We start from the raw sequence: 24,271 nt of genomic DNA on the forward strand, positions 1-24,271 counted from the left end.
AATTTGGAAAAAAAAAAAAAAAGGCCACAAGACTTTGCTGGAGTAGATACAGTGACAAGTATCGAAAGAAACTTTTTCTTCTTTGGTATTCAGATTGTCTGGTTTTGTCAAACAGGTGAATTTCTTATGTTGGCTTAAGAGTTTCAGATGCAAATGCTTAAGTTACTTGAAAAATACAGTGTAAGTGGTGCAGACTGGTCTGCCAGCATGCCTCAGCTCTGAGGACAGCAGTTTTCAGGCTCATTTGTCCCTAGGTGTCTGCTGGGATTTCATGCTTTCTTTTCAGGACATGTAATTGTTGGCATGTTTCTCCTTCTTGACTTCTGTGACTGGTTTAAGCCAGATGGGCCACAGGTAATTAGTTTGGCTTCATGAAAACTGAAGGCTACTCCATGACAAGAACAGATCCCGTGTTTCTCCCTGTTTGGAGAGCAAGTACTGCAAAGGCAACAGCTGGGATGGGATATGTATATTAAGGAAGAGTGCCAGCCCTCAATGTTCTGCAAAAATTTCATTGGCTACATAAATACCATTTTGTTTTCTGATGAAAATACAGCAAGTTTTTACTTGTCAGTCTGTTATCATTTACAGTCCCCTAGAGATATGAAGCACTCATATTGTGTGAAGTAACCACTCCCAGCTCTTTTGTATTGTGAATCTGTAGCACTCAGTTACAGTTTTCTTGCTTGTCAAGCTGGCTAGGTTTTGTTGTTGTTCTTTAAATGCCTATCCTAATCTAATCTGAGAATTTGGTAAAGAGATTCTTACCATTGAGAATTTGAACATGGTCAGTAATGCTAATAAAATCAGTCAAATTTGTGTTTTTAGGATGCACTTAGTAGAGATAATTTTTTTATTTTAAATAGTGATCCTTTCTGTGGACAACTGACAGCCCTTATGCTCTTTGAAGGCATCTGAATTTTACCATTCCTATCATAAATTAGTACAGCAGCCAAAGACAGTGCACAAGTAGGGTTGCAGGTTTTTATTTCTGAATTTAAGCTACTATTCTGAATAGTAGAGAACAGTATTGGAAGGTGCATTATCCTAAGGCAAAATAAACTATAACTATGTGACTTTTGATAGAAGTTTATCTAACAAGGTCTTAAAATCTCCCAGTGAATGAATGTTGTTACAGTGCTCCCAGACTACCTGCGCCATTAGAAGGTTTTCCCTAATGTCTAGCCCAGGCTCGTAAAGTAATTATCTTGGGATATTCAGGCTGTTCCAACCCATTAGAAATGAACTGCTAAATTGTCGTGTTTCCATTAAAATTCCCCTTTTTTTCATTTGCTCATTCTTTCATAATTTTTATCTCTTGGGATGATGTTTCTCTGACTTATTAACAATAAGGTAGTCTTTCATATTACATGAGCAAAATGTGATTTGGAGATGTTAAGATGATGGGGGTTAGTTGGGAGGGGAAGGAACCTCCTGCTTTTGTCTCTGCCTTCATCTGTCCCAAAACTTTTAGTGTGTGAAATTGGGAGAGTGTTCTAAGAGTAGAACCAGATGAAAAGCCACGACGGGAAGAGTGTATATGAGCAGTGGTGATTGCACTGGTTTTATGGAATTACCTTTCAGTTTGATTTTTATTTCTATTTTAAGAGGAATCGGACTTCCATACAGATTGTAAAAAAAAAAAAAAAAAAAAAAAAAAAAAAAAAAAAGGAAGAAATGTATACTAACTTGGAATTTGTGTTATTTGTTTCTCCTGCAACAGATTGACCTCAGTCAGAGGTCATTCAGACTGACGATATGGTTCAATGGACTAACATTTTTGGGTTTGCAATGTACAGTCCCTGATTTGTCATATTGATCTGGGTTTGTAGGCCACAAAATCAGATACTGTGTTTAAGCTCTGATTTAACTGAGATTTGGATCATATCGTTGCATGCAATTCTTCAGCTCTTGCAACTTTTTGTCCTTAGAAAGGAAACAGAGAAAAAAATGCTGTATTACAAATGCTTGTGAACGTATTTGAATACTAAGCGTGCACATTTTCAGAAAAGCTTAACAAATAACATGCATCTCTGTAAAAGCCTCGATACATTGTCTGCAAGGATGTGCTCGCTGAGGGAGGGAGGTCAGAGGTGGGAGATCATACTGTGCTTTTTAAAATCTCCAATCAACTGCATGGAATTCAGCTCCCTAATTAATGTATTAAATCTATTTTCATCTGTCTGAGAATCTCTTTTTTGGTTAATCATTCAGTATGGTCACGTTCTTTTTTTGACAGCAAGGGTTAGATCTGTAATTATTGTTCGCGGATTTGAACAGCGGTATCGTGTCAAGGTCCTGTTGTTGACTTGCCTGCTCCATCCAATGCTATTGCAGACAGACCTTAATTCTATTTTTAGCACGATTTCTGAAGTAACAAGGTGTCTGTAGGCTTTATCTCTTCTGTTCTTTGTGTCTCCGCAAAAGCTTTTTTAGCATTTGACCAGTTTCAAACAAAATTGACAGACATAGAGTTTTAATAGTCAGGTCCCTGCCACTTCATGAAAATAGGCAGCTGGACAGATGAAGATGACCTGTCTTTTTTCCCCAAGACCCAGCAGTGAGAGTGCATTGTAAATGGAACATCTATAAGACACCAGAGAATCTAGTTGCAAAACATCCACGGAAACCAGGATCCACGTAGAACTGTTTTCTCAATACTGATAGTGGAGAATTACTTCAGTGAGCTGTCGTCCTTACAGAGTTTTGGAAAACCTAAAAAGAGATAGGGTAGTTACAAAACTGCCAAGAGGATTTTTCCTTGAAAAGAAAATGATGTCAGATTTAACTTGTTTATGCATTTGACTACTTCATGATCAATGCCTATAATTGTGTGATGGAAAGAGTAGAGATTTTAGCTCTTTCTTCTATTTGCTGTAGAACAGACTGGATGCAGGAAGAAACGGTAAATTTTTATTCAGTGATTGTGCATTAACTGAATTCAGTGGTCTGTGTTTATAAAATACAATAGCATTATACTTTAGTGCAGCTAACTGCAAGGAGGTGTGAACACCACTAATATCTGATGGTGAAGAAAGATGGGAGAAGCGAAGATTTGCAAACAGTTGCTTTACAGAGAAAACATAATTATACACAACAAGAAAATTAAGTCACTGGGAAGGTGACTTCTGAGATAGATATATACAGGAAACAGAACATCAGTTTTCCATTATGAAGGACTATTCAAAGATGTGAGAATACAGAAAATTTCTCTTTTATAAAAGAGAGAGTGAGGTAACCAAACAAGAATGCAGTTTGAACTTGCAGGGAATAGCAGTCAGTTACAAGACCTTCCCCCCCCCCCCCCCCCCCTTACTTCATTTTGAGAGTAATCATAGTGAGACAAGAAGTAATTGAGAATGTAGATTCATTTGAAAGTAAAAGAAAGTGGCTTGCATGGTTGAAGTATTTTTTCCAGTCTTTCAATATGAAAGACTACAAAGTCAAAACCTTATAGAAATACTTACCAGTAAAGCACTAATGGTAATTTTGGTACATATGACCATATGCTATTTGGACGATTCAGGTAGTAGACATTCTAGGCTATGAAGCAAACTCCCCTGCAGTTATTTTAGACGTGAAAAGATAGAACGGTAAAAAGGGACTGTGAAATTCTAAGCTGTGTATACAGAAATACCAAGGAAAACAGATTATTTCTTCTTCTAAGCCTGTGATGTTGTCCCCATAATAGTTTCTGTATATACATATAGCAGCGTGCCATCGGAAAGTACTGACAAATTGTCAGGAATACATGCAAATAAGACCTGTGCTCTCAGGGGAATAGTTGTTCCTCTCCTGCTGTGTTGTCTAGCAGAAATTTGGGTCAGGAGCCTACAAATGGAAACGGCGAATCTCTCAACAAAGTAAAGGAGCTTCTTAGTTAAGTCAAAAGTGATATAGCTAAAAATGGGAAGAAATTAATACTGGGCCATGTAAACAAGGTTTCAGCAGGAAAGTCAGTATTTTATCCAAGAAAATACATCTCTTAAAAGCATGTGGTGGAAGCTTCATCACCTCTCAAGGAAATGGACTGGTCTAAAGCAAAAGTGTTGATGTGTCTCAGGGACAGCTGTTCTCTGTACAAGAAAAGGACTGTGTCACTTACTAGAAATATTTCTGTGTCTTAAACATTATGCTTAAAAAGTAGAGTGCTTTTTCTCTCAGTAATTCAGTGGTTCCTTACAAAGGGACAGGAAAGATAGAATATTTTCCATTGGAAGGGACCTATAACAACCATCTAGCCCAACTGCCTGATCACTTCAGGGCTGACCAAAAGTTAAAGCATGTTGTTAAGGGCATTGTCCAAATGCCTCTTAAACACTGACAGGCTTGGGGCATCGACTACCTCTCTAGGAAGCCTGTTCCAGTGTTTGGCCACCCTCTCTGTAAAGAAACGCTTCCTAGTGTCAAGTCTAAACCTCCCCTGCCACGGCTTTCAACCATTCCAATGCGTCCTATCACTGGATACCAGGGAGAAGAGATCAGCACCTCCCTCTCCGCTTCCCCTCTTCAGGAAGCTGTAGAGAGCAATGAGGTTGCCCCTCAGCCTCCTTTTCTCTGAACTAGACAAATGCAAAGTCCTTAGCTGCTTCTCGTAGGACATACCTCGCAGCCCTTTCATCAGCTTTGTTGTTCTCCTCTGGATGCATTCAAGTACATTCTTAAATTGTGGGGCCTAGAACTGCACACTGTACTCAGGGTGGGGCCGCACCAATGCTAAATACAGCGGGATAATCACCTCTTTTGACTGGCTGGTTATACCGTGTTTGATGCACCCCAGGATGCAGTTTGCCCTCTTGGCTGCCAGGGCACACTGCTGACTCATATTGAGCCTACTGTCAACCTGCACAAGCACCTGGGATAATGTCCTATACACATCGTGATGGACGTTATTTCCAGACCTCAGCTGAAATGAATTATTTGTTGTATATATAGTATCAGAGCTGTTTTTTACTGCAGTGAAAGTGCCATAAATTTCATCTCTGTGGTGAATTTCTCCTCATGGAGCAACTTTTACAGTCCATATAGATGCAAATTTTGCCAAGATTAGATGGCTGTTTCCAAACCTGAATAGTTGGGGTTTTTGCTAGTATTTAGTAAGTTTCAGAGTTAACTGTGTTGAACAATGATATAAGAGTTGCGTAAGAACACTAGTGCATTTGAGCAGAATGTTAAGGAAACTGAATGACATTTGCTTAAGGTATTGAGTTAGCAAAATACAGATGCAAATATCATATGAGGTGTCTGGCTATTAGAACAGCAATAAAAAGGATTTAGTATAAGCTAACATAAAAAGAATACCCTTTTCTGCTTAAATTTACTTCTTGAATCCAAATTATTTCATATTTGTAGTGCATGTTGCATAATTTCAGTATATTTTTAGGCCAGTAGGAGTAGGTTTCTTTAAACAGCAGATTTCTCTTGCATTCAGTGTTCAACTTCACTCTTTTAATGAGTACATTTGTTAGACTCCAAATGAGATGTCATTTTTGAACTGTGTCTTATGGTGAACTCAAAGATAAAGCAAATGAAGCAGTTCAGAGGTCAGGGTTAATTCCATGCAAAGAGACTTTTCAGATATATTAGATCATTTGCTTTTCCTGTTATTCATGTTCGTACACCTGACTTCTGCTCCTTCCCGCTTGTGACGTTGATAGCAGATAAAATCACCGAGGTTTTAGTCATCTGACAATTTAATAAAAAGCTGTCTTTAGTATGTATATTCTACAGTGCTGATAAATGATGATGAAGTTCCTGCCACTTCACTGAATATTTTGGAAACGATATTCAAGGCTTAGAAGAATGACAGGCTTTTGACTTAGACTTGTCTCCTGGTTTAGGCCCAGCTGGCAACAAAGCACTATGCAGCCGCTCACTCACTCCTCCCCCCCTTGGTGGGGTGAGGAGGAGAAAATACAACAAAAAGCTCATGGGTCGAGACAAGGACAGGGAGGGATCACTCGCCAATTATGGTCACAGGCAGAACAGACTCGATTTTGGGGAAAAATAAACGAATTTAATTTGTTAACAACCAAATCTGAGTAGGATGATAAGAAATAGAACCATATCTTAAAAACACACCTTCCCCCCACCCCTCCCTTCTTCCCAGGCTCAGCTTTGCTCCTGATACCTCTACCTCCGCCCCCCCCCCCCCCCCAAGCGGCGCAGGGGGGCAGGGATGGGGGTTGTGGTCAGTTCATCCCACATTGTTTCTGCTACTCCTTCCTCCTTGGGGGGGTACTCCTCACACTCTTCCCCGGCTCCAGTGTGGGGTCCCTCTCATGGGGGTCAGCCCTCCATGAGTTTCTCCAGCTCAAGTCCTTTCCACATACTGCAGTCCTCCACAAACTGCTCCAGCGTGGGCTCTCCCACGGAGCCACGGCCTTCTCTGGGCCCAGCCACCTGCTCCGGCGTGGGGTCCTCCATGGGCTGCAGGGGAATCTCTGCTCCAGCGCACCTCCTCCCTCTCCTTCACTGACCTCATTGTGTTTCTCTCACATCCCACTCCTCTCTCCACTGCCCCGTCTTTCAGCAGTCTTTTTCCCCTTCTTAAATATGCAATCACAGAGGCAATACCACCATCGCTTATGGGCTTGGCCTTGGCCAGAGGTGGGTCCGACTTGGATCTGGGGAAGCGTCGAGCAGCTTCTGACAGGAGCCACCCCTGTAGCCCCTCCCCCACTACCAAAACCCCGACACGCAAACCCAACACAACTTGGAAACTTTTATTCTCGTGGACTTTGCATATTCTGTGCCAAGTCTCTTGACTTTCTCTGTGCTGGTTTTCTCAACGATGTAGTCAGTAGAACATACCTGCTCTTGAGTTAAGTTTATGATTAAATATCAGAGTGATTGGAAAACCTCAAATGAGAAGCATAATAGCTGTTGAAAATTATTTAGTTTTTATCCTTGAGTGCCAATTTTCTTGACTCAGAACAATTCTCAAAAGCATGAATCAAATAGTCTTGTTTTTGCTCCAGTGGACAGTTTCCCGAAGTGCTTAACTAGAGCAGAATTGACTGGTGGTGCTGATTGAGCTGGTGAGTGGTACTTGCTTTCTGTGAAGAGTAGTGGTGGTTTAACACTATCCACGAATGGACAAAGCGTATTCATTGCTGCTGGGTTTGTTCCAAGTTGGAAATTTATGACCTTGCTCCTCAGATGGCATTCCTTTGTAGGGGAAGTAGTTCAGTTACAAGCTTGCTTTGGAGAAAATGATGACACTATCCATTTTAACCTGGGGTTTTTTTGTTGGTTGTTTGGGTGGGGTTTTTTTGCATATTCCTTGACAGTATATATGAAAAATGGATGTAGAAGGCAAGTTATATATTCAAATTTCGTTAAAGTACTATCCGGCTGAATCTATAAAGCAATCCAACTTGCCCTAATATCTAATACACATTATAATTACTTTTTATGCTTTTACCTTCATGAGTAATCACAATCAATTTACTGAAAATGTGTTTTGCTGGAATTTGCATTGGGGAATTGCTTTGCCTACAGACATCCAGGGTGCCATGACATTGTTTCAAAGATGTCTTTCATTTTCTTTATTCTTGTAGAACAACTGTAGTTTGCAATTGCAGTAAATGGCAAGCAGATAACTATCCAAAAAACTGAGATCCACCAATAGGTTCCAGAAGTGAAGATTTGTTTTAATTTGTTAAAACCCTGGGAGGAAAGGGATGAGATTTCTCCTTAATATGACAAGGATATCACTTGTTCTGAAAACTCGAGACTCCCAGAACACCGCTATGCTTCATGCAGATTACAGCTGCATAATCCAGTGTATGTTTGGTCAGGTTCATTGACCTGACTTGCAAATATCATTCATGCTTTGCTCCCTTATAAGATGACAGGCATGTTAAATAATTTAATCTGCCCCACTTTGTAACCTGTATTCTGTTAACCTCTTTCCTAATGTGATGGAACAGAAAGTGACCTTGTAAATTGATAAATGAACGCTGTTATGCTCTGGTGATCCACTCAGCACATATTGTTGGGTAGAGAATTTGCACACTGATCCAAAAGTGATAAAGGTCAAAATAAGTGATTTTTCAGTTTATTACTTGCATCTGTCACTGAGCATCTTTTTGGTTTTTACATTTAAGATGGAACATTAGTGGTTTTAATGTGTACCTTGTCGAGACAGAGGTAGCCTACTAATTTCTAGATCAAGTAGCAGTTTCTGATACTACTGGGAAGGTCTGGATTCTTCAGTCTGTCTCCTCTACTCTCTAGGGGAATCTTGGACAATCCTCTAAGTCTGCCTCTCAAATGGCAGAGTCACACCACAGAGTTTGTAGCTGTTAAACCATCTTTTTTTTCTTTATCTTTTCTTTTATAATGTTGCCCTATGAACCCTGCTCTCCCAGACTATTTAGGACAACATGCTACTTCTCTACCTGTCTGTCTCATCTTAACGTGCTTCAGAGCCCTCTGGCTGAGGACATGGTTCTCCTGGCAGCAGCTTCTCCTTTTCAGTTCAGTCCCATCTTTGCAATGTGATTAAGGCTGTGTTATGTTCCCTGCTGTGCTATGTGTGCTGCTAGTTTGAAGTTACAAATTGTCTTTGAAACAGATTCAATGTTTTCAGGCAACTTGTGTGCATTAATTGTTTCTGAGTTGAATGGTTGAAGGAAGTCAGTAGTCTTTATGAGTCCAAAACTGTCAAAAATACACCCCCTCACCCATGAAGCTAAGGTAGATATTAACCCAGTGCTAGATTTTGTAAATCAAGAATAAGCAAAAAAAGGGGGAAGTAAGAATTAGGAAGAATAAGTAAGAATTAAGTAAGAATAAGTTCCATATTTCATGCAAAGCTATGCAGAAGGCATAACTAGACTTTTGTCTAGAGAAGATCATAGAATGGATTTCTTCCTCCCTCCCCCCAAAAGAAGAAAGAAATGGACATGTTTTTGTCTAAAGAAAAGAGGTTTATGTAGTCTTTTGCTAAAAGCAGGCAATTGTATTGGCCTTCTGCTTTTAGGACTTTTTTGGAAGGGAATGAAAAGAAACTAAAGTGTTTTTCACCAGTGAGAGAAAATTTCTTAAGTGCAGTACAAGCTGAAATTACCGTTCTTTTGGGGATTAATAAAAAAATTACCTTTGGTTTATGTTTTCATATCAACAGCTGCACCCACCCATTTATTTAAGTATGGCTCAGATAACTTAGTTTTATAAGTATCAAAAACAGTTTGACAGGCCAAGCAATTAAAGGTTTTGTAAAAGCTTTTAGAGTTCAGTTGATTGCTACCTAAGGCAATTTGATTAGTCTACAGCCCTTATAATCACTATTGTAACCATGTGGAAATGCTTATTTGGTAAGTCTGATTCTTCCCACTGGCAACATAAGTGGCATTGAGTATTTTTTTTTCTTAGACATTTATTATAAGAATGGCACTGAAATATCTTTTTTTGCCACCTCAGAATGAAAGATTTTTTCTTACCTGATCAAATGGTATGAAACGCGAAAGAGAGAGTAAGCCAGGTTATTGTAGTAATTTGTCTCTTCCTGTTGGTTTTGTTTTGCTTTGTTTTAAAAGGACTAACCAGCCGGGAATGTTCACAAAGAAGGAATTTGATCAGTTGGCCTCAGCAATAGACAGCTTCAGTCTCATGACATATGACTATTCAACACCACAACGGTAAGACTCCATCTAACATTAGAAAAAGATTGCTGAAGGAACTGATTCCCAGTTAAGTCACTATTAAATCTACAGTATGTGTTCTTTTTTTTTTTTTAGTAAAGTGGATGGTATGTTTTAACTGTATCAGATACTAAAGTTTTGGATTAGTAATTAGGATAGGTGATTTTTGAACAAGCCAATAACTCAGGGCATTGTTTAACAGCAGTGCCTATTTGGCACCCAGATATTGTGAAAGGCTTTGTACTCAAGCTAAAAAAATTATCCTTTTACTAGTTCCCTGACACTTATTCTTTTCCAGGCCAGGTTCTTTTGTTTTTAGTTCTTTAGCAGAGTTCTGCAGGATAGGTACACAAATAATCTAGTACATGTCATTGTCGAAAAAATTAGCGTTAAAGCGCAATTGACAACTCATTTGCTTCATCCTGAGGCAGCAGACTGCCTTTTGGTAGCACTGCTAATGTGGATATGCTTGAATATGTTTTTCCATTCTTCCACTAGTCCCTCCCTTGTACTGATACAGCTGCTCGTGCAGCAGTTCATGAAACCAGATTAGGGAGCTGATCTGACTGAAAAATAACACAAAAACCCACTCTTGTACATGAATATTCATTTTCAGGAACTTAGTATTTTTAACTGTGTGAAAGTGGAACAGCAATGTAGTTGAGAGGTCATTAAACTCTACAGAGACTTATGTTACTGTTCTCGAAAAGCATGGTTCATTTCACCTCCAAATTGCAGGTAAGGATATGCTTTTAGAATTCCTGGGAGAATCTGTATATCTTGCTTCAAGGTGGCTGTCCAGAGTTAGTATTTGTGGTAAACTGGCAGATTTAGAAATGCCATCATTTTTGTGTTTATTACACCACTAAAACCTTTGTCACCTGTAGTATAGGTATATAGTAAAATGTATATGTATATATTCATTTTGATAATGTCTAGACAGGTTTAACAGAAAGGAACTTTCGTCTCTTCTGAAAAGAATTTATATACCTCCTTCCTGTCTTTTCCCAGGCCTGTCTCTACGTCTTCAAGCCTAGCAACCTAGGGGAGAACAAACATAGGCAGTAATGTGTACTGAATTTAGAACAGTTTTTTGTTACTTTCCTGCTGAAATATGCAGCATAGATGTATCCAGTTTAGCTTTCCTGTAGGTAAATCTGACATCTATGAAGATGAGGTGCTAAGGGCTTTTGCACAGGCTGTACAAACCCATCTGGAACCCTGAATGCATTTTGAAATTCTGTGCTGTAGGTTGCATCTTTCCTGTGTGTTGAAGCTGCACCGTGCTTTATGCCATGTTAAAATCACAGGTTCTGTTATGGTATAGTCACATTTTTATGCTTTCGCTGGCGCTTTAAGTTACTTAGACCTGACTTGGAGCTGCTAATCTTTTTTACTTGAAAGGAGAAGGAAAGCATTCTTCAGTTCACACCCATTGTATTTGAAATAAATGTAGTTTCTGAGGTGTAATGCTTCTAGTCTGAGAAAGGATTTCATAAAAAGAATTCAAATCTTTTTCACTTGAATTTGTTTTGATTGGTCTGAGTATATGAAATACAGGATAGTACATATGTTTTCTCACAACTTTTTTGCCTTCAAATATGAACACAATTTCCAGCAACATTCCTGTACTGCATTAGCACGTTGAGTTTTAATGGCACAGATATCCCGAAGGCTTTGAGGCAGTTAATTAGTGGGGAGTAGAAGATGTTGATATTTATAAGACTAGAATATGCTTTTCCGTTTATCGTGTTAGTGAGTGCCTTTTATCACGTTAGTGAGTGAGTGCAATAAAGCCTGCTCTCCTGTCTGATGAGATAAGAATGGAATGGGCACGATATCCGGAAGTTATATATATGACAATTCAATTACTCTGTGTATTAAGGCTCTACTCTTTTTCTTAATGTAGCTTTTTGTTAGGTAATTGCCTATTTAAGATTTTATCCATAAATAAGTGTTAAACAATCATTGAAACCTGTCTTGCTTACCAGTCACTGATTTTTAGAGTTCTTTCTGTAAGTAAATGGTGGGTTTTGTCCCAGTATGTTGTGCCAGTTTCCAGTAAAAACATTGAGGATGGTATTGGAAAACAACTGAAGTCATACAGAGTTTTGAATTATTGTGTGGGCATTGTGCCAGGCGCAGTGACAGAGAAAATGTGCTAGGTGGAAACCTTTTCTTGCCCACTGTAAGAAGTTTTGTGTCTGTTCAGCTTAGAAATGAATCACAAAGTCAAGAGTGGGGCAAGCAAGTTTTGTGCATCAGTACTTCAAGCCACTGAAGAATGTGCATTTAACCTTCATAGGCTTGTAGGTTAACCTTCACTGATTTTTGTGTGCTCTTTACAATTACACTAGTCAAAAAGAGAAGGCTGAGAATGAATGCGTACTTTTTCTGACAGCCTGTTTGATTTTTGCTAACTTCACAGACCTGGTCCGAATTCCCCTCTTCCCTGGGTACGAGCCTGTGTTCAAGTACTGGATCCTGATTCAAAATGGAGGAATAAAATACTTCTTGGGCTGAATTTCTATGGCATGGACTATTCTGCTTTGGGAGCCTCTGGGGAGCCAATCCTTGGTAGCAGGTAAGACTTCTAAGTACTTATGTATGATATATTTGCACAAAACTCAGAAATTCACAAGTATTCTTATTTAGAAATATGGATGTGTTAGTAACATAGAAATGGCAAAAGTGATAAATCTGCACACAAAATAGTAGCTCACCAGTTAGAGTAAGACCTGTAACTTCTCTTCCCTGTACAGAAGTGCAGATAGACGGCACAGTTATCCTGTCAGAAATCCTATGGAAAAATTATTTGTGTAGTTTTCTGTCTTTCCTCTATCCATGTTTGTACATGCAGTTTGCCATCTTTGTGTTAAAATGTTCTGCAGTATTCTCTTATGCTCTGTATCATTTGGGGGGGTTCATGCAGTTGACCTAAAGATTGTTTCTCTCAGCTCCTGAAGTTGTTAGTGTTACTTTGAAATTTGATACTGGTTTCAAACAGCAATATGCCACCAAGTTTCTTTTGAGTAGAAAAAGCTGCAATAAGCTCACCTGGAGACAAAAATCTGTAACAAGATAAAGGGAAGTAATCCAAAGCCAGCCTGAAATTTTATATTGATTCTCAGAGGAAAATGGTTGTTATAGCTTTGGGTAATAACCACCTATAATAACAGTGAGCTTTATAGAAATACAGTCAGGGTATAGTACGTCAAGCCAGAAGAAAAAGCAAGAAAAACAGTGTGAATTTTGCAGGAAAATCAGGTTTGTTCAGAAGTTTTGTTATTAATTTATAAAATAGAACCAAGCCAATTGGAAACAAACCTAAAGCACGAGGGGTGACTGTTCTCACTTTCACAGGTTACTAAGTTCATTACACCGGGATATTTCAATATAGTAACAAATTGCTTGTTAGGCATTGAAATACTATCTGAGGTGGATTGTGTAAGGTAAGGGCCTGAATTTTTTATGTCCATGCCTTCAGTTACACAAACGCTTTGTCATCATTGCGCTTGCGTCTGTTGTCTTCCTGCTTCACCTTGGCTGTTTGCAGGGGTATAATACTGTAGACACAGTTTTCTCCCAGTGCTGAATTGTGTCTGAATCTGGCTGAATAACAGAAAATGACTACAGGGTGGGGAAAATAAAGCCATTGTCTACAGTGAAAGGTATATAGTGAGTATATCAGAATGGCTTCTGTAAAATTAGTTGTAGTGGGTAGGCAGGAAAAATACTCAATAGTCAAAGCATTGTTGATTTACAAGCCTTATTCTACAAGCTCAGCACAATTAATGTAGCTTCACTGTGATATTTACAGTTCCTTTTGCAGGTAGGATTATAGCACTGTCTAGCAGAATAGAAGGATCTTGCTTTTTTCTGAACTGTAACTTTTGGAATGAAATTTCCACTTGAAAACATACTGCACACTAGGATGGCATCTACTTTTACTTTTCATAGGTTCTTCTGGACTGTATTATAGTTTTAATTCATGTTGCTTTTTAATTAATGGCAAAAATTTCCTAGCTAAGAGTCATGTATGATTAATCTAACTTTCAGTAAAAAAGACTATGTTTACCTGTATGTAGGGCACTGGCTAACAGTACGGGACAATATGTTTTATACAGGGAATGGTCCTGTTAACATATTATTCATTGATAGACCACGATATTGTAATTTTTCAGATATCTACCAGAAGCAAGGTTCTGGACAAAGTCTTTAAGAGACTTTGAGTTGATACATGAACCACATTAATTTTGCGTTGCTGCCTTACCTATTGAACGTCACTCAATGGTTAAGTTTCTTTTTCCAGAAATATATTTTTGAGCATGCACAGTTATATATTAGTCTTTGCTGTATATGTCGTGTAGTAATGTAATAGCAAAATAGCTTCAATGTAAACCAGCTTCAAAACAGGCCAAGCTTCTGACATAAAGAAAACAGAAAAAAGGTTATTAGTGTAAAATAAGCTTTCTGCCACTTTATTGGTAACAGGCTGTTTGTAAGGAAGTCTGAGTTTCTAGCATCTGTGAGTCTTTGAAAACTGTTATATCCAATTGAATCCCAGAATGGGCACAGCTTGTTCAGAGATGCTCTTCCCTCCTCCCTTCAAAAAACCTTCCCTCTTATTCCATTATTAATACTCTGGCTACGTAAAGTTTTCTTGTTCTCTAATAAGACACGTGGCTGAGGCTGATCCTATTCTTTCTCATTTTTGTATCTGCTTCATACTACATAAAAAGGCTGCTCAGAAGCTATGTCCAGTGTAGAAGTGGATGGCTTGATTATTTATTTTTCTCACCTTGGCTCCTTAGTGAATTTGAGCTTCCAGTTTCTTGATGACTGTAATCCAGTGTTAGTCATGACCTGTAAAATGTGTTTAAAGATTGAGTCATGGCTCCTTTAAGGCACCCTCCATATGTTGTAGTGATAGTGATGTTAAGCTGAAGTATTGGTATTAAAATTAATTCAAAATCTATTCAGTTAAGTGCAGTATGGTGGATATCAACTTTTGTTGTAGATTTCTCTTCAGGTTTTTACATCTGAAATTTATTGCCTGTGCAGGTCTCCAACACGCCAGTGCTCCTTGGCACACTGTAAGGTGCACACTGTCTTGTTGAAGCATATTCATTGGAATCTGATCATCTTTAATTAGAGAGCTGGAGAATGTAAGCTTCAGTGGCAAACTGTATATTCTCAAGTTGTTTGATGTAAATGGAGTATGCACTTAAATTTATTATTATTATAGCTTATACATAGGATCACATGCAGAGTGCAGAAACCTTTGCTGGTCTCGTGTTTGTGTTTTTCTTTAGGACAGGGATTATGTGATGAAAAGAGGCTCTGAACGTTGGTAGATTTCATTCACTGAATATTTTTTCAGTCCAAAAGTTCATAAAGTAACTTTCAATAGAATTCCTATTTGCATAAAATATTATCTGGCAGTGGGTTTTTTATTGCAGAATGTAATCTAAAGGTAGAAGTACTTGGTTACCGTTTTGCTGAAAAGGTATACAACCTTTCCATGTAATATTCTTTTTCCTTCATACACGCCATAAAAAGTAATATGTATATGTGTATGTGCTTGTGTACGTATGTATATATCAGGATTAAATGAAATGAAAACAATTTTTCTTTTACGGCACAATGTAGTTTGTCTTTGGGTGTTGTTACAGTAGGAACTCCAGCTTACATTTGCAGTAACAATGTGTTCGTCTTGCAGCTAGGTCAGAAGTATTACTTGTTAATAGAGTGAGTCAATCTGAGAAATTATAGCACGTTCTGGTGCTTTAATCAACCAAGTACCATTGTTGTTTAGCTTCAGGGAAGCTTCATTCCTGTGTATATTTAGTTCTGACCTAATTTGTATGAAATGCTAAGCCTGAAATAAAGGTGTTGTGCCTGTGATTCCCCAAATCACCTCTAGTGCTTCTGGCAATGTTTTCTGCCCTCTGGCTGTCAAGAATCAGGTGTCTGAACTGCTAAGATGCAGTCATTAAAACTTACCACTGTATTAAAATACTGTCAGAACATAACCATCTGGTGTTGCTGACTTGCTGCTATAATGATCAGTTTGTTCCAGCATGTCCTCTATTGATACCGCAACCTGACAGTATTTCTTCTTCACCTCAAAAGTGTATGTCTTGGGTAAATAATTCTTCAGTATACCCTGAAGCTTAAGGAATTGTTTAGCCTTTCTGCAGAATCTTTACCTTTGAGTCCTTTTTGAGACCTGTAGTAGGTCAGCAAGCCTCTCAATCTCATAAGCTTCTTACGTCCGATGTACTTTTTTCACCTTTAGCTATCTGCTTTTCAGAATCTCTCTTAATCATTGGGACATTATATTTCAGTTGCAGTAATACCCATTGTCTTCTTTTGCCTTCTCCTGGGAGGTTAGACAGCAGTGCAGTGCTGTTTTCTGTTCCATGCCATCTAAAATCTGTAGCCTTCATGACCTGGGCCAAAAGGGAACTGATAAACTTAATTGCTATCTGTGAATTAAAAGCAATGTAAATCAAAGGCTATCATGTGGCAATGGTGCCACTTACATTTAATAAATCAGCCTTCTTTATTGAGCACATCCCTGCTAAGTTTAATGTGTTAAAGACATTTTGTCCTTGTTTTTGTGTAGTGCTGAAAGAGGGAAGATACATCTCTGATATTCCACCTGGCTGTATATAACTTTTGAATATATTCTGCATCCAAGCTGCTTTTGTTCCAAACGTGCTGTTGAAAATAGATAGGTGAATAACTCCATTGTGGTGAGACAATGCTGTGTGTGCTGACCTTTTATTTAAAGGAATCTGAATAGGAATTTTTATGTTAATTTTTAAACACTTAAGAAGATTGATATAATAAATTGCCAGTTGAAGCAAGGGAGAAATTGACAATGCATTGTGCTATTCAGAGATAGAAAATAAGATGGCTTGCAAGCTCTGCGAGGATGTAGAGTTCTACTGAGAATTTTATTGGCTGCCTACCATTCTGTAAATAGCAGGTAATAAAAAGTGGTACTTAGAAACAGTTAGAAGTGAGTTTTTTCCCTGAATTACCATGGCAGTGTCTTTATTAGCAGCACGTTAAGAAGATTTGGGCCAACTGTGAATCATGATTTTGTCTTACAGAAGGTGGCAAAAAACTTGTGCACGGTATACTTTTACTCTTCAAGCTTCAAGGCTTTTACAACATTTCTCTTCATGCTGTAATTCTTCCAGGATTTCCATTACTTCCCTGCATACCAGGATTCTGTCTCCTGATTTAATCCGTTTTGCTCATAGTTTATGTAACATTGGGGAGATACTAATATTTCAAACAAACTGATGGACCAATTAGCTCTGTAGGATTGAACATCCTCTTGATCTGTTGTCCACCTCTCCGCTTCATTGGAGAAACCGTTAAGCTCTTTCTTCTTAAATTGTGCTGCTGGGTTAGATGGTAAAATCATGGCAGTGATAGGAGGAAGTTAAAATTGAGCTTGGAATTGGAAAGAAGTTATTTCTATATTACAAATGTCTAAATAATTCAGGAGTGTTTCAAGAGGTTTGTTCTATTAAATTCTCTCTGGGATATTCTTTTATGTGTGGCTGTATCAGATTTGCATGGCAAGGTTTTGGTAGTGGGGGGGCTACAGGGGTGGCTTCCGTGAGAAGCAGCTAGAAGCTTCCCCGATGTCTGATGAAGCCAATGCCAGCTGGCTTGACGTCGGACCCGCTGCTGGCCAAGGCCGAGCCAGTCAGTGACAGTGGTAGCGCCTCTGGGATAACATATTTAAGAAGGGGAAAAAGTTGCTGCATGGCAGCAATTGCAGCCGAAGAGAAGAGTGGGAATATGTGAGAGAAACAACTCTGCAGACACCGAGGTCAGTGAAGAAGGAGGGGGAGGAGGTGCTCCAGGTGCCGGAGCAGAGATTCCCCTGCAGCCCATGGTGAAGACCATGGTGAGGCAGGCTGTCCCCCTGCAGCCCATGAAGGTTAACGGAGCAGATATCCACCTGCAGCCCATGGAGGACCCCACACTGGAGCAGGTGGATGCCCAAAGGAGGCTGTGACCCAGTGGGAAGCCCATGCTAGAGCAGGCTCCTGGCAGGACCTGTGGAGAGAGGAGCCCGTGCTGGAGCAGGTTTGCTGGCAGGACTTGTGACCCCGCGGGGGACCCACGCTGGAGCAGTCTTTTCCTGAAGGACTGCACCCTGTGGAAAGGACCCATGCTGGAGCAGTTTGTGAAGAACTGTAGCCCATGGGAAGGACTCATGCTGGAGAATTTCGTGGAGAACTGTCTCCCGTGGGAGGGACCCCATGCTGGAGCAGGGGAAGAGTGTGAGGAGTCCTGCCCCTGAGGAGGAAGGAGTGGCAGAAATAATGTGTGATGAACTGACCACAACCCCCCAACCCCCATTCCCTGTCCCCTGGCGCCGCTCGGAGGGAGGAGGCGGAGAAAATCGGGAGTAAAGTTGAGCCCGGGAAGAAGGGAGGGGTGGGGGGAAGGTGTTTTTAAGATTTGGTTTTATTTCGTATTACCCTACTCTGATTTGATTGGTAATGAATTAAATTTTTTTTCCCCAAGCTGAGTCTGTTTTGCCCATGACGGTAATTGGTGAGTGATCTCCCTGTCCTTATCTCAACCCATGAGCCTTTCATTATATTTTCTCTCCCCTGTCCAGTTGAGGAGGGGAGTGATAGAGTGGCTTTGGTGGGCACCTAGCATCCAGCCAGGGTCAACCCACCACAGTGGCTTCCATGATACATCTGTCCCTCCCTCCCTTTAGGAATGGAAGGTGAGTGTGAGCTGTTAGCTGAAAGTGAAAGACTAGTTAATTCAAATAAAGTAGATAGAACATCTTATGAAGTGAAATTATTATCATGTTTCAGCTTGTCCAAGTTGTAAATATGATGTTAAATACAAAAACTGTTAGAATTGGTTTTTATGTAAAACACATTCCTTATTTCTTTTGAAATTAGGAAAAGGTGGCTTGTGTTTATTAGGCAAATGATTGGTTCTGAAGTTCAGTTGTACAGTGGCATATTGGCTGTGGGTGAGTAGGTATATCTCTGCATTTAAAAAAAAAAAATGTAGTCAGTTGTGATGTACATTTTAAATGGTGGGCGTATTGCTCTGAAATATGCTCTTCTCTCTCTCAGGATCTCTTTTAAGAGTAAATTTGCTACAGGCAATATTTAGGCAGTCAAATGTTGACGAAATAATAACGATACAGTTCTTTCCTGTCTCATTGTTATAATCTAACCATTAGAAGACAGCATGATGGAATTGGGAAAAATACTTCTGTGGTTTAAAACAAGGAAAGGGAAGAGCCAGAAACCTTTACTGTAAGTTAAATTTACTTACGTTCATAGATTTGCATGCGGATGTCTGCACCCAGTGTAAAGTAAAAGAAACTCATTGCTTTGGAAGCCTTATTTGGGTTTGTGAGATCACTAGTGGTGGACCTAAAACCACTACTAGCCCTGACTGAATCTTTTCAAATATATGATGATTAACAAACAACATAGAACAGGTAACACTATGTGTGTATCCAGATTCCTCCGCTATGAATCCCTTAGCTCGCATTGCCCCATCTTCTCATGCTCAGTGCTGAAAGGGTAATGATTAATTTTTGCCTGATGTTGACTGTCCCCCACAAGATACTCATTGTGTTCAGTTCCATTGCAAATCAATTGGCGATGAGTGCGAAAAGGGCCTCCTGAAAATGCTTAGTGTCTTTATACAAGTTAGCCTAGAGCTGGCTAAGTGCAATGTGCTGACTTGTTGGATTGTGTGCAGTAAAAATTCCTCTGGGAAGCTTCTGATTCTGAAGGCATGAAGTCGTCCTCTTCTTGAGCCAAAAGACAGCAGCCTGGATGAAGTTTATCACTCAACCTGGGACCTAGCCACCACTGACAGGGATGCATGGACTAAAGTGTTGGCTCCAGGCAGCTGAATATTTTTCTCTTATTTCTAACCTGGGAGAGTTTTTGACCTTTTGCTGAGAAAAATACATCCTGGGGTTTTGGTTTGTTTCTTTGGTTTGGTTTGTTTTTCTTGGTGTGTGTCCGCGTCCCGTCCCATCCTGTCATCCCCCCCCACCCCCCACCCCTGACTGTTTTATGTCTAAGTTACCTCCCCCATTGGTTTTGATGAGGTGGACCACTTTTTTGTTGATTAGTGTGTCTGATGATTGAAAAATTGGGCTGGCTTGAAAATAATGGAATACATGTTTCCCAATACAGATACTGTAAGACAGGGCTTGTTTATCTTGCAACTTAAATAGAGCCAGACTCTGATTGTCTATTCTCTTTACTAGAAAATTGACAGTAATGAGATCATTTGTATTTTGTTGAAGGAGGGACATTGTTTGATGTGTAGTGTATGCTTGGGTTTTTTAACAGATGGGCTTTTCTTTTAAGTCTTAAAAGAAAGCAGCTTGGAGTTTTTCTAATCTTAAACTGATTCTGCAATCCTCATTACCTAATTTTAACATTAGTCTGTTCAGTGAATTGAATTGCCATGATTCTTGGGGAAGCAGTCAGAATTAAAACCAAGATATGACTTTTTATAGGTCTGTTGAAACTAATCTGAATATCATCAGTATTGATTTAAAATCGATATTTTAAAATATGATTTCAGTTGGTTAAATTTATAGGAAGACAATTATATACTCCTTCATTTGCTAAAGAGCACCACTTTCGAAGCTTTATTTAGCAAGCTCTGAAACTTAGGGTAAATCCTGATAAAGCACAGTTCTTTCCTTTTTTTCTGATCTGCTAAAGTCGTGCCTTCATTACTTGGCTATGTGTATGCTGTCAAGTAGGCTGGCACAAAAGTGGTGCTGGGAACCCAGTGCTTACACAATGAGTCTTTTGGACTTTTTTCTTTGGGACGACTCTAGTCTGGTCCTGTGGACTGAAACTCATTAGCAGTTAGAGTGCCTCTTCTGCTGTTGTTTCATCCAAAAAAAGCATCCATTTCATGCACTCTGAGACTGCTCCATGATGCAGACTGAAGTATGGTGTTAGTTTTTCTTGTAAAAGCTCAGTCCTGATGTGAACTAGAAGTTTGATGTAGGCAGAATCATACAGTCTAAATGCCTCCTTTCATTTTGACATAATGCTTTTAAACAGTACAATTAAAAAAAAAAAGGTAAAGTTACAAAACATATTGATTACTCTTTGCATAAGGCAGTGGAACAATTTGTAAAAATATTTTAACATTTCTCAAGGCTGTTTTTTGTGCACAGTTGTGTCAGAGGGCAAGAATAAATGTGCATGTTTATTACAATTCTAGAGAAAAGTAGCAATTGCAGCAACAGAGTATGCAGGGTGATCTAATTCCTGATGGAAGGACTTGATAACCAAGTCAAGAGCCAGCATGGAAGTATGTAAGGCTTAGGAATAAGCTTGCAGCCTTGAAGTAATACTTAGAGAAAATAGTAATGGAGCGTATAGCTACACAGTCTGTGAAGTAATAGAAGTGCAAGTATGTTCCACAACACTAACAGCTTTTGATTTGTGCAAAGAGCTTGTTTACACTTGGAGTTGTACAGCAGGTGATTGAATGAAGTTTCTGGTGATAACATTCAGTAGCAGTATAAGGTCCAATAAATTTTTTCTTTACATTTTTATGAGATATTTCAGTATATTATTAACACCAGGAAGTAGAGGGAGGTGGGGTTTCCCCCCGCTAAATTAGTTCATGCTTATTTTAGGAAAATGGATCTAGAAATGTTGAGTAATAAATTTTAACTAAGATAGTTTTTGGATTTTGTGCTCTAAAAATAGGAGAGTTGCATTTCAGAATGTTACTGGAAAGTAGCGTTGTTCATGGCTAAAATGGAAATCAAGGCAGACTCTGATACTTAATCTACTTTTAGGAAAAAAATACAGTATTATGAAAATTATTACAAATGAGTTATTTGGAAACTCAGTGAAATTTACAAGATTATGCCCAAAATATATCTGTATATCCTAAATAGTTACCTCTTTCTGACAGTTTCATCTATGTAATTTCCATGTTTAAATCGAATGTTGGTTTTGTTACCCTATTTTAGAAAGAAACTGTCTTTGAAAAAAGTAAAAATCTCTCCATATACCACATCTTTGTAAACCTTTTGCAAATAGCTTCTGCCTTTTGTTATTTAGCTGCCCTTAAGGTTGGAGAGGGGAAAGAAAATTCCTCTAGAATGATATTTCTTGTAAAGTTCAAGGTAGCTGTATTGCCAGACTTAGAGCAGGTACGTGCACTTCTCTGTGAGTGAGGACGTTGATTGGGCAAGAGGGTTAAAATGGAGTCTGTAAGTTCTGTGACCCAGTTTCTGTAAGGCTGGGGATAGTCCTACTGCCAACCTCAAATGCAAGGTGGGGGTGTAGATGGCAGGTGGTGCTTGCAATCTTGAACATAAAATGATCTACTACAATGGTTAAAACGCAGAGGTCATCTTATCATTAGTGTTTCCTTGTGTTTACCAAAATTTAGAGACATCAGTGTTTTACAAGATTGATTTTTTCCTGTTAGAGTGAAAGCAAAATTTCCCTGAGTCATGGGCTTTAAGTCCCAGTAACTTATTTTCTTAAGGTGTTTCCAGCTGAGGAGTAGTTGTGGGTTAGAGGTCTGTGCTTAATATGCTGATCATTTGGAGCTGTAAACCTGGAAAGGTAAAAGTCAATGAAGCTGTCAGTTTCCATATTCATGCACTGCTTTGAATTAGTTTTAATGGATTTAGATATAGTTACATTTCACTGGATTCTACATTTTCTAGTAATGAGGCACTAGACAGTTTGAGAAAACTCAATGTAGAAGTGGAATATATATTAGTATTGACAGTGCGAGTGAAGTTATGATTGCTACTGGGAATAATAATCTATAGGATTGGTCCTAGATTTTTGCATTTGTGCATTATGAGCATATGGAGAGAAATCAATGAGACATGCATCCTTAGGGAGACCTTTATGTACCAAACCTGGGAAACTAATATGATCATTGCAAACTGGCATTTCTGAGCCCTCATTACCCAGTGAATACACAATGAAAACATCATGGGGAGCATAGTGTCTCTGCAGTTAACACTGAAATTTTGAGTTATAAATATGATGTGGGTGTCTCATATCACCTTGATTACTGCTTACTTACAAATTAAAAATCTGGTTACTTCTGTATTGGGATTGTACTGTTTTTAACAATTTTTTTTCTTTTTGAACATTAAGTCTTAGCTGGGTCCAGGCATTCTGAAGTGTTTCGTTTACCCTGGTGTTTCTGTACTTGAGTTTGCATATTGAAGGCCTCCTGAACAATTCTCTTTTTGCTGATCTATATATCCTTGTGAAAATGAATTAGAAGACAGGGGAATGGGTAGAATAGTTAAAGATGAATGGTAAATTGTTTGTCATTTGTAATTGCTCTTATGTTTGACTCTGGAAACCAATATTATAGGCATTTGTATGTGTAAAGTGGATATCATGTTGCAAAGGTTTAAATCATGTCAGTGTCTCTGTAAGCCTTACTTGAAGATGCCAATTATAAGATTTTTTTTAGAACTATGAGTTGATAACGACAGCAGACACAGTGCTTCCATTTAAAAGCATAGCCAATAGCAGTATCTGTGTGATACTTTTTCCGATTTAGAAACAATTATATTCAAGAGTATTTTAGCTGTTCTTTTTATTCTTCCATGCAAGTCTAATCATGAAAGAAAACTGATCAGTCTGGTGATGGAAACTGTCAACCAAAACCAGCTTTGTCTTAAGAAAATCAATTAAAATTTAAGTCAGGAGAAACTAAGATGCTTGATAAGTGTAAAGCAAATGTAGTCTCTCCCCAGATAAAAAAAAAAGACCCATACCACTGGTGGTAATATATCAAGCTTACAGAGAGCCCCACCAGTAAACTTCAATCAGATTTGAAAACCTCTCCAAAAATGAAGAGTTTTCTTCCTGCTCCTTAGACCTAGAGTCTTCCTTAAGAAAATCCATAAAGGGAGTATTAAGCATAAAATATGCTTGCAACCCTATAGTTGACTGGCAGCATTTATTTAGCAACTGTATTAAGAATAATTGAAAATGTATGGGTTTTAAAAGCAAAAATCTGATATTGAATCATGAGCTTGCCTAAAGTAAAACACTGATAATTTGGCAAGAAACCATTTGCCATTAGTCTTTTGTGAAATGGTCATTATCAAGCTGCATAATAAAGGAGTGATGGCTTGCATTACTATGTACAGTAAGATATTCCAGGATAAGTAATATTTTGTTAGAATCTGTTCTATAGTACCATGAGAAAGAGATGTATAAATAGGAATGTATTAGGAACATAAACTTAAAATCTTCAAGTGCATTAGTAGATAGATTTAAGCAGTAGGGAGTCTGTGGCAACAAGTGAAACAATTTGTTCTGAAGGACTCCTCAGTAATCTTGTACTTGAATAGGAAAAGAAGTGATCTTTTAGCTGCAGTAAGAAAAAGTAAATGTCTTCAAAAATAGTAGTAGTTTTGGAGCATGGAAAAAAATTTGTTTTCTAGAGCTAACATGGAGCCATTTGTTTCAAATTACATTAATGTGCATATTTTGACATGTACTGTTCAGAATTACATTCTAAATAATTTATTTTCCATTCACTTTCTCCAAGTTCACTGCAGT

At 38.6% G+C, this 24,271-nt stretch overlaps 1 protein-coding gene across 4 annotated transcripts in view; it reads left to right on the forward strand.

Annotated features, from left to right (window-relative positions):
- CHID1 (chitinase domain containing 1) overlaps nt 1-24,271 on the forward strand; it is a 134,331-nt gene that overhangs the window by 40,876 nt on the left and 69,184 nt on the right. For 3 of the 4 annotated variants that reach the window (XM_050898287.1, XM_050898288.1, XM_050898290.1), the window contains exons 9-10: nt 9,546-9,647; nt 12,079-12,234. In XM_050898287.1, coding sequence (XP_050754244.1) covers nt 9,546-9,647; nt 12,079-12,234 — 258 coding nt within the window. The remainder of the gene's footprint in view (nt 1-9,545; nt 9,648-12,078; nt 12,235-24,271) is intronic. The other variant, XM_050898289.1, reaches the window with a different exon arrangement.

Source organism: Gymnogyps californianus, chromosome 5, assembly GCF_018139145.2.
Source record: "Gymnogyps californianus isolate 813 chromosome 5, ASM1813914v2, whole genome shotgun sequence".
NCBI classification, from domain to species: domain Eukaryota; kingdom Metazoa; phylum Chordata; class Aves; order Accipitriformes; family Cathartidae; genus Gymnogyps; species Gymnogyps californianus.